Genomic DNA, 16694 nt, shown 5'->3' with positions numbered 1-16694 from the left:
CATAGCATTCATAGTCCTTAACCACTAAATAAGATATTCTGCTCAGAGGCTACCCTCAGGCTTGAAAAATTTTAAGAAGGAGCCTCTGCCCATTTTCAGCTGCAGCAGCAATAACGTTGGTTGTCTTAGCATTTATTTACTTTTTTTTCTTTTGGGTAAACCAAATTTGCTTTGGTTCAGTTAGAACCGACTGCTGCCACCATTTCCTTACAAGTCATGTAGTTTTTATTCCGCACAGCCTCCTGTTTGGATGTGCCCTTGGCATTTGGAAATAATATGGGTCTGTCACTTAACTGTCACTGAGTTAGCGTGGGAAGTGATACAGCCTAGCAGTGTGGCTGCTGTGGGTTTTCCTCACTGTTCTCCTAGGGAACACTAAAAGGGCAAAGAACTTTAAGGTCTTTGTTTCAAATTCTTGTCTAGTCCTTAACAGTCTAATCATGGTGTACAGGTAATGTACTTAAGTGAGCTCTGTGGAAGCAGGAGGCTATTATGCACTCTACCTGTTGTAGATTTTATCATGAGCTTATAAATCTTCTGACATTGGTTTTCACTTGAATGCAAACAGAAGTTTAGGTGACAGAAGCTTCCCCCGCCCTTCTTAACAGCTGTTTAGCCTTCTTTATTTTTCTTAAAATTGCAGCATTTAGATAGATGTTCCATTAGTAATAGTGCTCAGTTATGTTGATACCTGTATAGTCCAGAAATTTCTCTTTTCTTCCACTAGAAACAAAGTGAGTTTTATTCTTTTGTCTTATGTGTAATGAAAATGTACTAGCTTCTGAAACTGGGCAATTTTATCTTGAATATGCTTCGTATATTTGTACCCTTCTCCAAACGTAATATTAACTGATCATTATATTGTACAGTTCCAGAAGGCTGCTTTTGCTGAAATAGATAACTTGTAGATGTGTATTTATAGACATTCCAGAAAGTGTCTTTGACTATATAGAATTCAGCAAGTCTACTTCGAGGCTTTATAGTGAGTTTTTAAAATAACAGTGCTTTTAACTTTTGCAGTAAAAACCTTAATACATTTTTAAAATTAGAAGCCTGATAAATGAGATGAATTTGATAAGAAAGCAGCACTTTCTCTTTTATTGGGGAATGCCTAAGGCCATAAAACTTACGTCTTAATAGGAGGTGATTTAAAATTTTCTAATACTACTTTATTCTTAAATTATTTCAGTCATACTGTTTAATTTATTATCTCTAAAAGGAGGTATTAACTAGTGAGAAATCCTAGATTTTAAATTATCAACCTCCTATCTGCCTAAATATGACAAAAAAAAAAAGCTGAAAACCTTTTACACTTTGAGATTCATCAGACTTTTAAATATCAGAAAATAAATTTTTTACATAATTTTTAAGAACCCAGGATAGGAGTCACTCCAATTATGTTACTAGCATGTTACTAGCATAAGATTTCCTGAAACATGACCCATCAGTCATTAATTAGCAAACATAACTCATTCATCCACTTGACAAATATTGGTAACCTGGTGTGTATCAGGTACTGTTGTAACACACGCTTTTAAAAATTACTGCCCTTAAATTATTCTGCTTTTAAAGTTAATTACCAGATCTTATATTTGTCGCTTTGAAAGGAGTTAATTACCTAAAGTGACAATATCTAAGCTATTGGGAGGATCCAATTCAATATTCAGGTAAGAAGCCCCCTAGCCATAGTGATGTTAAAGCCAGAGAAAGTATGCATTGAACAGGATCTGAACCCAGATCAGTAAAATGGTATTCAACTATTTGGAAATACCTTTGTTATAAAGAATATTTGTCAGTATTTTCAATTCATGGGATTTTGCCTAAGTTCTGTTAGACCTGTATTATTTGTGACATCGTTTTTCTTATAAAAAATTATAAATTTTATAAACTACGAAATCTGTAATATCCTAGATAGTCACTAGAAACCTCCAGCTGCCTCGCTGATACCTTCTTCACTTGGATGTCCCTTACAGTTGCTCAAACTGAACATTTTGAAACCACTTCAGCCTTACTCTCACATCTGCTTTTTCTCTGGTCTTTTCTGTCAAATCACAAAGGTCAGAGCTGCCTTAAGTCTTAATTCTCTCTAACCCCCTCCCCCACAGTTCTACAGGTGAGTATGGTCAGTTCTTCCTCCAAAATCTCTCCAGTCTGTCCACTTTTCTCTCTCTCCATTATCGTGGGTTGGGTTCAGGCTGCCACCTTCTTACCTGATTACCACAGTACTCCCTTGACTTTTCTCCCTGCTTTCCTTCTTGTAGGCCTGTCTCTGAGCCATTCTCCACACAGTGGACTTAAAGATTTCATCTCCATTTATTTAGAGTATCCACGTGAGTGGGGAGAGGCGCAGAGGGCAAGAGAGAGAATCTCCAGCAGACTCCCCACTGGGTACGGTGCAGTGTGGGGCTGATCCCAGGACCCTGAGATCATGACCTGAGCCGACATCAAGAGTCGGGTGCTCAGTGGACTGAGCCACCCAGGGGTCCCTAACTTAGCTACTTTCTTAAAGGAAAGTAAATCATTCTGCTCCTTGCCCAGAACCCATACATGATTTCCTTTTGTACTTAAGATAAAATTCAAAATCTTTTTCTTGGTGTTGCACAGTCTGGCATATGCTCCTCCCTGTCAGACTTGCCAGCTTCACTCTTCACCAGGGCTGTTCCCTGTCCCAGCCCTTCACTTGGTCAGCTCTTCTCCTCCTCCATCTTTCAGCTTAAAATGCCACTTATTTATTTATTTATGCATTTGACAGAGAGATCGCAAGTAGGCAGAGAGGCAGGCAGAGAGAGAGGGGAAAGCAGGCTCCACACCGAGGAGAGGGCACATTGGGCTCGACCCCAGGACCCTGGGATCACGACCTGAGCCGAAGGCAGAAGCTTAACCCACTGAGCCACCCAGGCGCCCCTTAAAATGCCACTTTTGACGTAGGGTTTTTTGCTGAGCCTCGCTTTTTAGATACATTGCTCCTTCTTGTCGGGTCAAGGAAGGCTCTCTTCGGCGATGCACTGTATTGTGGCTGTTCCTAACTCGCAGGGGGAGCTACCACCTGAAGATTATGGAAGAAGAGCGAGTGGAAGGCCTGAGGCTGAGAGGATCGTGAATTCAAATCAAGCTTCCTTCAAAACCCCATGACACTCGACTTGCTAAAGCATTTGAACAAGGGAGTCTCTATACAGAGTGAAATAATTCAAAGATTTTTTTCATCATTGAGGCATCCTTTGCAGGCAGCAAATCTCCATTCTTCAAGTGATGGACTGTCATCCAGATTCCTAGACGGGTTTCAGAAATACTTGTGATGCCATTGGCTCGGCTCAGCAGCGAATTCATTAGGACTCAGTGACTGAAATACAGGGTGCCCCATACCTGGTTTCCTTCTGGCTAGAAAGCATCAGAGTCCAAAAAGCATTGATTTTAATGTCAGTGAGAATTGGCCCCAAATCTCAGCTCTTTCACGGACTGCCTGTCAACCTTGGGCAGACTTTCTTGACTCGGAGCCAGTCTCCAACCTGGTGGTCTGTGGTGGGGATTGAATGAAGTACTGATTTTAAAGTCCCTTGCACAGAGCAAATGGCTCCAGTGATTCTGATCACTGTCTGCTTACATTGATCCTTCGGAAAAAGTTATCCAAGGAACTACCAAATTTTGAGACTGCTTTACCTGAACTGAACTTAGAAACCATATAGTTAACATCCATGCAAAGTTTGAAAAGAAACAATTGATGAACACCTTGACCAGAATTCCTTCTTAGTTTCTCTTGTGAAAGTAGGAAGAAAAAAATGATTCTGTGTTTGAGGCAAAGATAAATGTTACAGAGGATATAGTTTCCTCTGGGTTTTATTTGATCTTTATATTCTCTCTGAAGACACAGTCTGAAAGAATGTGGAAAACTTCAGAAGCAGAAGAGAAGCACTTGCACGGACACACGGAGACCTTTATGGCTTCCTGTTTACCCAGTGATTTTTTTTCTTTTAAAGCCCTAGATAACAAAATATAAGAATGGAATTGGGAGTCAGCCTTTCGTATGGAAGCACCCGAAGTAGAATCTTTTATCAGAGTGATTTCACACAAATAAATGTTAGTTTGGCACAAGAGGGAGAGGGAACATGTTCTGATTTCACTTGTCTGGTCAGTATTTTACATTTTAATCCTGTCACAGGCCTTGTATTAAAAACATGGTACACCCATCGTCATACTCAGAGAAATTTTTATGCTCCAGCAGAGCCAATCCAGTAGATTTATATAGGCCTTCCCTGGCCTGCATGAAGCAATGGCGCATTTTTTTGTTTCCATAAAGAATTTTTTAGAAGCACCAAATACTGATAATTGTTTGTTTTTTTTTTGTTTTGTTTTTCTCTTCCTCTTTTTTCTAGGATTATGACAGTTTTTTTGAAGCAAAGGAAAGCAACACGGTCTATTCATTTTTAGGCCTGAAACCACGGTTGGCATCAAAGGTAGGGAAATCCTTTGTTGTTTTAAAATTATCTTTTTTGAATTGTCTCTAGGGGTTGAGATTGAAGGTGTTAAAGGAATGCGTATGTAGTCTCCTAAATTTTTAAATTTTGCTTGTTCAAGTGCACGGTCAGGGACTACCTGGTGTAAAAACACACAAAGAGTCCAGCTTTTTTCCCTCAAATTTTCAATTGTTTTATATTAGAGTTTAATTTTATCTATCATTTATTTCATTTATAATCTATATCCCCTTCTTCCAAGAAGAATTTAGGTAGTAAGTGCTTTCTACTTTAAAGTGCAAGTTTACATTATTTTACATTTTTTCGAAATAGCAGAATCAAAGCCATATTTTAACGTTTTTTGCACATTTAACTCCTGTACTTTGGAAGGGAGATGGTCTGTAATAATAAACGGTCAACTTTGAAAAAAACACTAAAATTCCTAAACTAAATCAGAAAGCTTTTTGAAGCTACTTTATTACATCATATGTCTTTGAAGGAACATAAAAGGCTCAGGCTTTTCTAGTATTAAGACCAGAAGTTATATATATTATTACAAGTTTGTGAAATATATAGATTCACTTCCAAAGTAAAAAATAGGGTTTATTTATTAAATAAGGTAATATTTTATTTCCCCCTTTAAAAAATACCATTTTCTTCTGATTATGAAAGTAGCCTCATTTAGGAAAGGTTCATTTAAGAAAATACAAAAGTATAGAGTAGAGTAGAAAATAAAAATCACCCATTATCCCACCACCCAGAGATAAGCATGTTCACTTTTTTGGGTATATTTCCTTGCAGTCTTTTTATACAAACCAGTTGAGGTTTTGACTCTATTTCAAATTGAGACTGAATTCTAAAGTATCTATTTTTAACACTAAATTGAAATGAAAGTGCAGTACTGGGTACTTTGATGTCTGTAAGCAATAGGTCTCTTGAGGCTTCCCAGGATCTGTCCATTTCTGGAACACCTATGGGAGGAAAGCAGAAATTATTAATAATATAAATTTTATACCAACACCCGCAGTTCATAGCCGATGTGAAATCTTGCTTTGTTTTTACATTACTAAGTCCACAGATGGTTGTGGGTGGTTTCCATGCATATGTTTTAAACAGTGGCAAAACCCACACATATAATATTTAAAGGTTCTTAAAACTATTTTTATAAAGATGGAACATTGGAATACTTGTTAGGAAAATTATAGTGTTTTTACAACATATTTCATCCAAAAATATTAAACAATCCAGATTTATCTTCAAAGACCTGGAAAAAACACGGGTGGGAGTAATCTAAAGGATGTATAAATCTAGTGGACATCATTATCTCTGCAAAAAAAAAACCTTAAAAAAAAAAATACTGTGTGCCTGCCATCTTTGTTCTCATTTTTCCCTGAAGAGGCAGATTCCTTAGAGACTTTGAAGGCTGACTTTCCTACTCTTTAAAAATATTTATTTTCATAAATTTCCCAGGAAGTCTATAATCTATAAGTATGCATTTTCACATAACCTGTGGTCACAGTATTCAAGTTGGTCTTCCAATGCCATTGACAACTGCTTGACTTCAGTCGACCATTCCAAAGGCATTAAAGGCCCTGGGCAACCCCACCCATTCAGCCCACCATATTCCAGCCCCTCAGTTGGTCACGTGAGCAGGAGCACATGGAACCAGAGTGCAAGTCCATGGAACAGTGTTTGTGCAGTCTTCTCTCGTGAATCATTCAGGGCCTTAAGGGTTAATGGCAACTCACACTTGGCATAGGAGAGAGGTGAAAATATGTTGAAGAGCAATTCAGCTTTTACCCCTTCCTACTCACATATTTTTTTTACTGTGGTAGTAAAACACACTCAATCCACAATCCACACTCAAAGGCCTAGACAGAGCATTCATGGGTATAAGGTACTAAAAGATGGATGCCCCCTTTTCTCCTTTCCTTTCTCTCCCTCCCTCTCTGCAGTATATGTTCATAAACAATAGAGCTTTCTATGTACTATATACATATATGTCGGGGAACATATAAATCACCACTAGCTTCTGTAATTGCTCTTACACAGTGAGGAGAGAATAGAGAGATGGTAGAAAGAGAACGTTCACAAGCCCAACAGGCCCAGGTGTAAGGCAGACTCTGGGCAGTTCTTAGAAATGGACAGGGCAGAGAAAGGTGAGAGGTCACAAAATGGTGGCCTATAGGACGCACTGGGTCTGGATGCATCTGTCCTACACAGAACTTTGAAAAGAATTTAAATGTGTTGCTCATATTAAAAATACAGGTTTCTCACTTCTCTTCTTTCAAAAAATTGAAAGGACAGAAACCCTAGGAGAGCCCACTTCCTCTTTGGCTGGTTGGAGCCAGTAGAAGCCAACCCATCCTGGGTAGCTACCTAAGAGAAAAGGAGGCCTTTTCACCAATAATTTTCAGGTAGAAAATCATCAGGTTTGTTGTTTAATTATACCTAAAGCAGAGTCTGGAGTAGAAGTTTCTGCTTTGGGATCCCTGCCATTCAGAGGTGATATTCAAAATACATAACAGCTAGTAAATCATGGTCAGTCCGTGCAGTCATTGGAAACAGGTGGGTTCCTTTCTCCTTTCATACTTGGCAGGTCAGGTGGGTATGATTGTAATCTATGCTGATCCTAAAACCTAGGATTTGCTCTCATCATCACATGGGGGTGATTTCTTATGATTTCCAACATCTCCATTCCTGACATCATTAAAAATCATTGCCGGGATGAATTTTCTTATCAACCCAATGCAACAAGTGACCTTTTTTTCTTTTTTTAAATAAATAGGCAGAACCTTAGAGACGACAAGTGGAAGATAACGGAGATGCATTTTGGAGCGCCCCTTGGTACTCAGCACACACCTGCTTACCTAATGCATCACTGTGACTAAAGCCACGTGCATCATCAGTAACTTTGCTTGCCACGGAAAAGGTGTTTTTAGAAGACATGGGTATAATGGGGTTGCATGATTGCTTAGAACCAAATCAGGACTGTGGTGGTTTTTCCCTTATTTTCAAAATTGCCTGCAGTTGCCTCATTCACCTGGAGGTACTCTAACCTGTTACAGGTGTGCTTCCTTAATGATTGAAAGATAAAGTGGGTGGCACCATTGGAGAGAAGATGTTGGATCTGCCCTAGGTTGTAGTTGATGCCAGTATTGCTCAGACCCGCCTCTCTTTAAGCAGCCTGGATCATATCCTTGAACTTAGTTTGCCAAGCTAGTAGAATCTTTTGATCATAGAGGAACAAAGCAATGCTGGCTGACAAAGGGCTGCAGATTTTTGCTGCAAAAGTCACAACTGTCACTAGTCCTGGGCTTCGTGATAGCACCTTTAGATAAAGATGTTCTAGCCTCCTTTGGTAATGGACACTCTTACTTCCATAAATCCTCCAAACTCCTACAGATGTTTCCAGAAATCACTGTCGCAACAATGTGTGATCAGGACCAAGTTACAGGGATAAAAATAGTTGGTATTTTGGAAAATACAGGCTTCTTCATCTGCAAGGGAAAAGTTTTATTTAAATGTAAAAGAGAGCTTAGAAAAGATGTATTTTAGGAGGTGTCCTAATTAGATAGTAAATTTATAGGGAAATGATCTGACTCCTATCTGAAGGGATTTTCAGCTCTAGCAACTTCTTTATGCACAAGTAACATATTTTTAAATGCAGCTTCCCTAACTAACAGCTGCTTATTCTATTTTGTGAATGGATTATATTTTTTTTGAGAAAGGAAGATCTTGGCTAGATATATTTTGTGAGCCCTTAATGAGGCATACTAAGATACTAATATTGGGGTACAATTTTATTTTTTTTCCCTTGGTTGCTTTTCACCAGACCTTTAACTGCCTGCTACTATTTCTGGCCAATGTACAGTCCCAGATTTTTCAGGGTAATGTAGATACGTATTCTCACTCCGTGTGTGGATACCAGTGAGCTTTCAGAGAAAGGAACTGTCAGAGAATAGCTCTGAATGGTACTGGGCATGTAGAATCTCTCTACTGCCTTCGGAATGGATGCTGAGCATGTCTACTTCCTTCAGGCAAAGGTTCCTTTTCTCCATCCTTGTCCCTGTCTATAGTCTTTGGAGTTTTTGGTTGCCAAACATAAACAGTCTCGAATAGGATAAATTCTTAGAGGGTTGCCTAAAATACTCTGCTTTCCTCAGCATCGTGATGCTGGACCTGTCATTCAGATTCTGAGCAGGATGTAAGAAATTCAAAGTACATAAGAACGAAAGCCCTGTCACCTGTGTTCTCTCACCCTCCAACTAACTAAATGTGGACCACTCTAAAGGACTTGAATGCTGACGCGGAAACCCCAGCCTGAGATCTGCAGCCCAGGACTGCGACCCGAAGAAGAGCGAGCATGACCATAGATTTCGACTTGACTGGAACAAATACATGATCCACAATTTTCTCTCCAAGGAAAGCTGCTGTGAAATCATGGGTATTACTGCTTAGGTGGCATTAAAGAAGATCCAGGTCGTATTCCATCTGATAAATCCCAGGGACTATCCAGAAATCTTTTATTTTGAACTGGATATTGTGTTTGAGTCCGTGCGTCTTCTGACTAGGCTCAGAATTTCGTTTGCAGATAACAACAGTTTTAAAAAGCTTAATGCCACAGTGGTCTAACTTCATTTAGTCTGTTCTTGCCAATGAGCACCAAGAACCAACTTGGTAAGATCCAGGCCTTGCAAGTTAGATTCTGGGGTTGTGGGATCAACAAGAGACTTGCTAGACAAAGACAGCTCCTCAGATCTATTTATCTTAAAACTTTTGCTTTACTGTGGTTATGGCAGGACCCGAATGGGTCTCCTAAACCGACTAGTTGGATGGCATTGCTAAATTGCTACCGGTCACACATCGTCTTCTCCTCACCTCATTATTTTAATAATAATAATGATTATTTTTAAATCAGCATAGAAATAAGAGAGCCCAGCCCTGGCTGGTGCTGTACTTGTTCTGAGGGAGGTGGAAGCACCCTGTGTGGCCTTTGCCGCAATACCCAGGCTCCGCCGGGCACTGCCCTCTGGGACCAGGTTGTTTTCAGAGAAGCTTGTCTCTTTCCTTGTACTGTTTTACCAGCTAAATTCCAAACATGTAATGATTTCCTGTTCCCTTCTTTAACTAGCTGCCTTTAGATTTGAATATTCACACGCTTAAAAACCTAGGAAAGAACTAGGTGGGAGTTGCAGACGTAGATGTAATATCAAAGGCATTTCAGAATTTTTATTTCCTGGAGTAGGCTCATTGGGACAAAGGAAATGTGCTGCTAAAAATAAAATTATGCCAGTTTAAAATTAGATAAAATACAGAGTGCCATCATGCTAGGTATATGCAGACCAAAAGAAAATTTAGTTGGGGAAATACTGATTTTTTCCAAATTCCAGTGTTCTGTTAAAATCAAAGAGAAGAAAAGGAAAATTTTTTTTTCTCTGTCAAATTCTGATATATTTTAGATGTGTTTCTGTTTTATAGATTTCTTTAAATACCTAGCTGTTTTTGTGTTACATGAATTTAAAAATGAACTAAACTTGTTTTTGTCTTCTGTTATTGAAAGGTACCAAAGCCTCTTTCTGTTTTGTTTTGTTTTGTTTTGTTTTAATTTGATTTTGCTATATAGGGTTTTGCTTTATCTAGAAATACTTTTCATTTGACAGCATTTCTTAAGTGTCAGGGCCCTCTTTGATCTGCATAATTATTATTTTTAGATTTCAGTGTATATGCATTTGTCTTTAAGGGCCCTGGTAAAACCTCAGATTTTATATTCAGCATTAAAAAGAAATAAATTCCAGAAAACACATATTCTTAAAATGGAGTGTTTGTCCCCTGCCATTTCTTATACCTTTTCTAATGTCAGTTCTGTGTTTGCTTGAAACCTTCCTGTTCAATTGGGATGTTGTACTTGTACTCCTGTTCCTGAATCTCATACCTGAATGCTGCAGATTTGTTGTAAAAATGTGGACAGAGCATTTGACCATTCGAGGAGACCAACATGACGTGGTCCTATGTGTATGTGTGATGGGAAGTGATCGCAGAATCCTCTCAGTGACCAGGACCAAGGACGCATTAGATCTCTCGTTCCCTTGGTTGTTCCAGTAGATATAGTGCTTTCCTGAGTACACTGAAGCCACAGGCTGGTGGATTTGTTCCCTTAATTGGGTGCAAAAAACCAAGTACAGTATAGCCACCACCCTTAAACAGCCAGGCCTCCCTTGAGGCAGCCCTCTCCGAAAAGCGGGAGAAAACATTTCTGAAGGCAGAGTCTGAAGCTGATCTCATCACTGAACTATCTCAGACCTTAAGCACCGAGACAGAAGGAGGGTGAAGGAGGAGAGAAAAGAGAACAGACTAAGCTTGAAGGAAATGTGCCAAATCGTGAGGCCAAAGAAGCCAGGTCATTACTGCCCACTTATACCCCAGATTTTCAGTGTTCCTAGTTCTTCTAGAAGTGCGGGTCATCCTTTCAGTCAGCATGTGTTGAGCCCCTGGACTGGAGTGGGTACTGTCTGAGCAGGGCAGGAGTCTCCACCGTGAAGGAGAACTCAGTCAGGGGTGGCCATTACCGCCGAGTGATGAACCATAGGGTCAAGGTCAGCTCCTGGCACTCCGTTCGTCATGAAATGTTATGTGTAATCTCCTTCGCTTGTTACAGCCCTTCCAGGTTTTAAGATTATTTCTTGCAATGGAATATATACACGTACATACACACACACTAAAATATAAAGAGAACAAGCGCCTGTGTGCCTGCCACCAGCTCAGTGCCTTTCCTTTGAGGCGCTGTGTGCTCTTCTCGGGCCCTCTCCCATCCCCGTTTGAGAGTGGGAGCCCCTCTCCTGAAGTCTGCAGATCATAACCTTTTTCCCCTTTACCGTTTTACCTCCTTTATCCTCTGTACCTTTAAGTAATAATAAATGGCATTGAACTGTATTCCTCTGTCACTTTACGTTCTTTGCAATTGGGCGCTATCGTTTTGGAACAGGTATCCTGGTTTCTTTTCACTGCTAGGTATTACTTCATTGTATGACTGTATCACAGTTTTTCCCTTCTTCTGTTGCTGGATATTGAACTGCATCTTTCTTTGAAATAGAAAAAGGAAGTGTTGCTATGAACATTCTTTTATATGACTTCTGGTGCACATAGCCAAGACTGGATGTATACCTTGAATAGAATTGCTGTGTGGTACAGTAAAGCACATTATCAATAGATATGTTCTCCAAAGTCATGGTACCAGCTCACACTTCCACTGGTATCCTAGAATTTTCAGTACTCTAGATCCTGCCCACCTTCAGGATCATTGGAATCAAGTTTTTGCCAAGCCAAAAAATATAACATGGTATCTCATTGCGGTTTCATTTTGCACATATTTGATTACTAATAGGTTGAATGTGTTTTATTATGGTAATTCCTAAGTAGGAATTTGGAAATTCTTCTTTGCGTCTCCTACCTTTTTTCCTATGGTATTCTGTTTTTTAATTATCAATTTGTAAAAGTTCTTTATAACTTACCTTTTATCAGTTAATGCTTATTTAACTATTTAAAGAGAAATTATATTTAGAATAGAAAAATCTTCTGAAGCAATTACCAGAAGTATGAAAAGCATGTGAAGCTTTCTTCTATTTGGAGAAAATAAAGTTAAGTGCATATATTGTGTGTTTTTATTTTGTGCTAATTTTCAGCTTGTCCGCATATTCGCCCAGAGAAGCCCCTCTGTGCTCTAGCAGGGTTCTTTCTTTGAAGCTTATCGTAAGGCTCATCAATTTTAGTTATTTGGCAGGAAATTAATATCATTTGGTTTTCTGCTACAAAATTTTATTGAAAGGAAATCTTTATATATGCACATTTCCTTAGTTTACCAAAATGTAAGATTACGCTAGGCCAAAATGATGCTATACTTAAAAGGACATCAAAAAAGTTACTTTAAGTTATAGATTGTTTTGAACCTATACTCATAGTTAAATAATCCTTAAGCTGAATGAGTTAGATCTGTAGCCTATGAATATAACACAGTGTGATGTGCTCATAGCATGTTTTCATGTGTGTGAACTGACTGGTGGGTATAAGAATGAGAAATTACCATGCAGCCTTATCTTCTGAGGCTCTTGCTGCCCAGGGACAGCATTTTTAATAGCTTTTTAATAGGATCCTGGCATACTAGAAGATGTAGTATGAAGGAAAGAATGTAAAATAACTTACTGATTCTTCTTATATTGACTGCATTTTTAAATGATCATATTTGGGGCATATTGGGTTAAATTAAATATTAAAATGAATTTACTTTTTTTAAGGTAGCCACTATAAAATGTTAAATTACATGTATAGCTTGTGTTATAGTCCTCTTGGATGGTACTATTCCATACCAACCTTTGCCTGAATTTACAATAGAATTTACAAAACCTTTAAAAGGTTTTTGGGGTTTTTGGCATAATGCTCCTTCTTTCATTTGTAAAATGAAAGTGTGAACATCTTTTGGAATATAATTTTCTAATACTGCCAAGAAAGATGTTTTTCTCATTTTGCTTTTTTGTCCTTCTAGCTTGAAGCACTTTTGTAGTGAAGAGGGAGGTTCTTTTTTCCCCTGGGATAAAAAGAGTAATCTCTCTGTGTATGGTAATATGGGGCATCTCTCTCTATCTAACCTCTTGTTCCTTTATTGCCTTACAAAGTGGTATCTCCTCTCTAATTGGTCCACATCTATAAACAGTCATGGTGGTCTGTGTGTGTGTGTGTGTTTTCTTTTTTTTTTTTTTCTTCTTTAAGATTTTATTTATTTATTTGACAGAGATCACAAGTAGGCAGAGAGGCAAGCAGAGAGAGAGAGGGAGAAGCAGGCTCCCTGCCGAGCAGAGAGCTCCATGTGGGACTCGATCCCAGGACCCTGGGATCGTGACCTGAGCCACCCTGTCGCCCCTCTTTTTAAAGAGGAAATTTAATGAACCATACAGATGCATCTATAATCTGCCAAACAGTGATAAATATCAATAGGATTTTATCCTAGATTTCCTAAAATGTTAATTGTCTGTATCTGTAAAACTCATTTGAGCTCATAGGAATATACGGACAATCTACTTTTTGTATATTTCTCTCTGGTCTCATTGCCAAAGATTAAAACAGAATGTGAGTATTAAGGGAAAATATCTTCCCTTTTTTGCTCAGGGTTTTAAGCCATTTTCTTGTTGCTACTCTCAGCGAAACGGTTTTGGGGGAAAACCTACATTTTGTCATTAAAAAAATGGACGGCGACAGTAGCTGTTAAGTAGGAGAATGGGTTTTGTTTTGTTTCTTAAAAGTTTTATTTATTTACTTGTCAGAGAGAGCAGCAGCAGGCAGAAGGAGAAGCAGGCTCCCCACTGAGCAAGGAGCCCAATTGGGACTGAATCCCAGGACCCTGGGATCATGACTTGAGCCGAAGGCAGATGTGTAACTGACTGAGCCACCCAGGTGCCCTGGGTTTTGTTGTTGTTGTTGTTTGACGTTATTGTTGTTGTTGTTTAATTATTTTGTTTGGGACCCTTCCCTGAAATGAGAGTGATTGTATTATAGTCCTTGTATGCCAACAGATGCCAACTATCTGTGTTTCACATAGCTGTTTTGTATGTTGCTTTGGGGCTCATTATTTGTCATTCTCATGAACTACCATAGTATGTAGGCTTTATCCTTTCAGGATGGATGGAATAACCCCACAGAATCTGTCTGAGATAAATTATAGATGAACATTTCTCATGTTCATTTGATGTAGCTTATTGATATTATTATCCCAAAGTATTAAATTGGGGTAGTATTTTTCTTCATATCAATCCATTTCATGCCACATATTAATAACATCCCTAGACTGAAATACAGATTCTGGGCTCTGGATTCAAAGCCAGATTCAAAGATGACTCTGAGATAAATAGTTGGGGCAAAAAGACCCGTAATTTTAAATAAATAAATAAATCTTAAAAAAAAAAAAAAAAAAAAAAGACCTGTAATTTGGCATTGACTCTGTTATCCTAGACCGGATTTACCTTCTTCTCTCTCCCTGCCTGTCTTTAGTGGTAAACCACTCCTAAACAATCTGCTCCTAGCCACATCCTACTCCACTAGTACAGGTGGCAGAAGTGATGACAGCAGTGGTATTTTTACTCTCCAGTTTGGCAGGCAGAAGGAGTGCCTCCGGCTGCAGCTTCCCTTGCTCGACTATTTTACATGCCTCGTAAGTATTTATTATTACACCGTCAGAATCAAAATGAGAAACTGAATCCTGACAAGTTTCCCATTCTAGTCATAAAGTGACCGGGCAAACAGAATTTTAGCAGTTACCTATCTGGCAGGTGAAGTGACTACGGCATTGAGACTTGTGGGTGGCTTCTGAATGACTGCAGGAAACCTGTTCCCTATCATTGACTCATTTAGAGACCAGGCTAACTCTGACACAATTCCAGAGGGGCTCTGTCCTCTAGAACCCCAGCACATAAACCGGTACATCTGCAGTAAGGGTGGACAGACCTACTGCTGGAATCATGGATATGCAGGCAAAATGACAGGTTGTGATACGGGAATTTGGGTGGGAGCGGTGTCTACCTCAAGAGATGGCCATCTTCCTGAAAATGGGTAATTTCAGGAGAGAATAGATTTTAGATGATGGGGAAGATCTGTTTTCTCCAGTGTTTTCACCATTACTGAAAACATTACTGCATTTTCATTGCAAATAGCTCTTTATTGAATAGTATTTTCAATAGAGTTAAAATTTACCTTCTAATTTTTTGCTGATTGGAAGAGCATCCTTCTCATAATTTGTGGTAGAACTAAGAGTCACCAAATAAGCTGTCCAGCCAAAGCCCAAGAACTCTGTGCTAGTAAGTCATATTTTTTTTTCTTTGTATCTCAGCTTATATGTATATTTTTTAACCTGGTAAACATCTGAGAAAGAAAATAGCATTTTCCCATTTTAGTGAGGGTGTAAACACCGGTCCCCAGTGAAACCCAAATTTGTTGTTATAAAAACCAGAACCATTATCTCTTCTGTATTAAGACCATTATGTGAGTTTGTTGACACCCAGTATTGATATTCTGTTTGTGTGATGTTTGTGAAAGTGTAGTACTCTTTGTAATTTACTTGTGAGCATAAATGTTCACTGCTTAGTATCTCAGAAGCTAACTTCTTGGTGTGTGTGTGTGTGTGTTTTATACCATTTGGTTTGGGTCAGCTTTATATTAAGAGAGATGAATTACGGGTACGTCCTTTTTTAACTTGCATACAATAAATTTCTTACATAAAAGCTGACCCTACAGTCAAATAAAATACATGGATTATTAGTATGTGTTCAACAGTCTAATTGATCATCGAAAGTACGGCCCTGAGCTGAGAAGTCGAGTTCTTCTCTTACTGTATCCCTGTAACGCCTATCCCTTGTGTTCTTTCTGCTGACAATTACCAGTTGCTAAGTGAAGTGTGTTTTTATCAGTCTGTAACCAAGCAAGAGGTAAACACCACATGGTTATTTGCACAGGAAATTAAATACAAAGAATTCCCAAGCACTGAGAAAGAAGTGACTATCAGATATAAGAACACTATGTTTTACTGCAGGGCTAAGGGAGAATACCCAAGGAGGGACAAACTTGGGAGGGAAGTGGGGCTTCAGAGCTCCTGGTGGGGGGTGGGTGTCAAGGTTGCAGCTAACTGGTTGATGGCATCGAGGTTTGCTGGCTAGTCTCCAGTCATGTGCAACAGCAAGCAAACTCAAGTGCAATCAGGGGCCCGGGAGCTCTGGCCAGGCACGTAGGCTTGCAGAGGGAGTCAAGATGCAGGACAGACAGAGGAGACTAGAAGCGTGTGTCCATGTCAAGGGGGCTGAGGGAGGTTATGGCTGGGCCAGAGCTCCAGGTCTCTGTGGGACCCTATGCTCTGCGACAACCCCCCACCACCACCGCAAGAGAAGGCAGCACCATCAAGACCCACACGACTGACCCACCATGCTCTCACACAGGAGAGCCTACAACTGAGAAAGCTTAACATTGGACTCACGTGAGGGAGACATGCTTAAAGGGATTCTGTCCATGATTACAGAATGTTTGAGGGTGAATTTGGAGCTAAGACATGATAAATCAATAGCTGGCATGTATCATAAATGAATTTCCTTAGTGACTTCTCTTAGGGAATTAGGCATGTTTATTAAGAGCAAAAGGATTATCAGTGTTTTGTGAAGTTTAGGCAGTTTAAGTAAAAATTTGCATTACAAGCAACACTGATGCCTTGCTGTC

General features: G+C 39.2%; 1 protein-coding gene across 1 annotated transcript in view; it reads left to right on the top strand.

Annotated features, from left to right (window-relative positions):
• The window catches only part of SH3BGRL2 (SH3 domain binding glutamate rich protein like 2), a 61718-nt gene extending 49621 nt beyond the window's left edge, over positions 1 to 12097 (top strand). The window contains exons 3-4 of the mRNA XM_032339208.1: positions 4371 to 4451; positions 7237 to 12097. Coding sequence (XP_032195099.1) covers positions 4371 to 4451; positions 7237 to 7248 — 93 coding nt within the window. The 3' untranslated portion in view covers positions 7249 to 12097. The remainder of the gene's footprint in view (positions 1 to 4370; positions 4452 to 7236) is intronic.
• The last annotated feature ends 4597 nt before the right edge of the window (positions 12098 to 16694 follow it).

This window comes from Mustela erminea, chromosome 4 (genome assembly GCF_009829155.1).
Source record: "Mustela erminea isolate mMusErm1 chromosome 4, mMusErm1.Pri, whole genome shotgun sequence".
Lineage (NCBI taxonomy): Eukaryota > Metazoa > Chordata > Mammalia > Carnivora > Mustelidae > Mustela > Mustela erminea.
The sequence above is the reverse complement of the archived record's forward strand: the minus strand, read 5'-3'. Positions and strand labels throughout refer to the sequence as shown.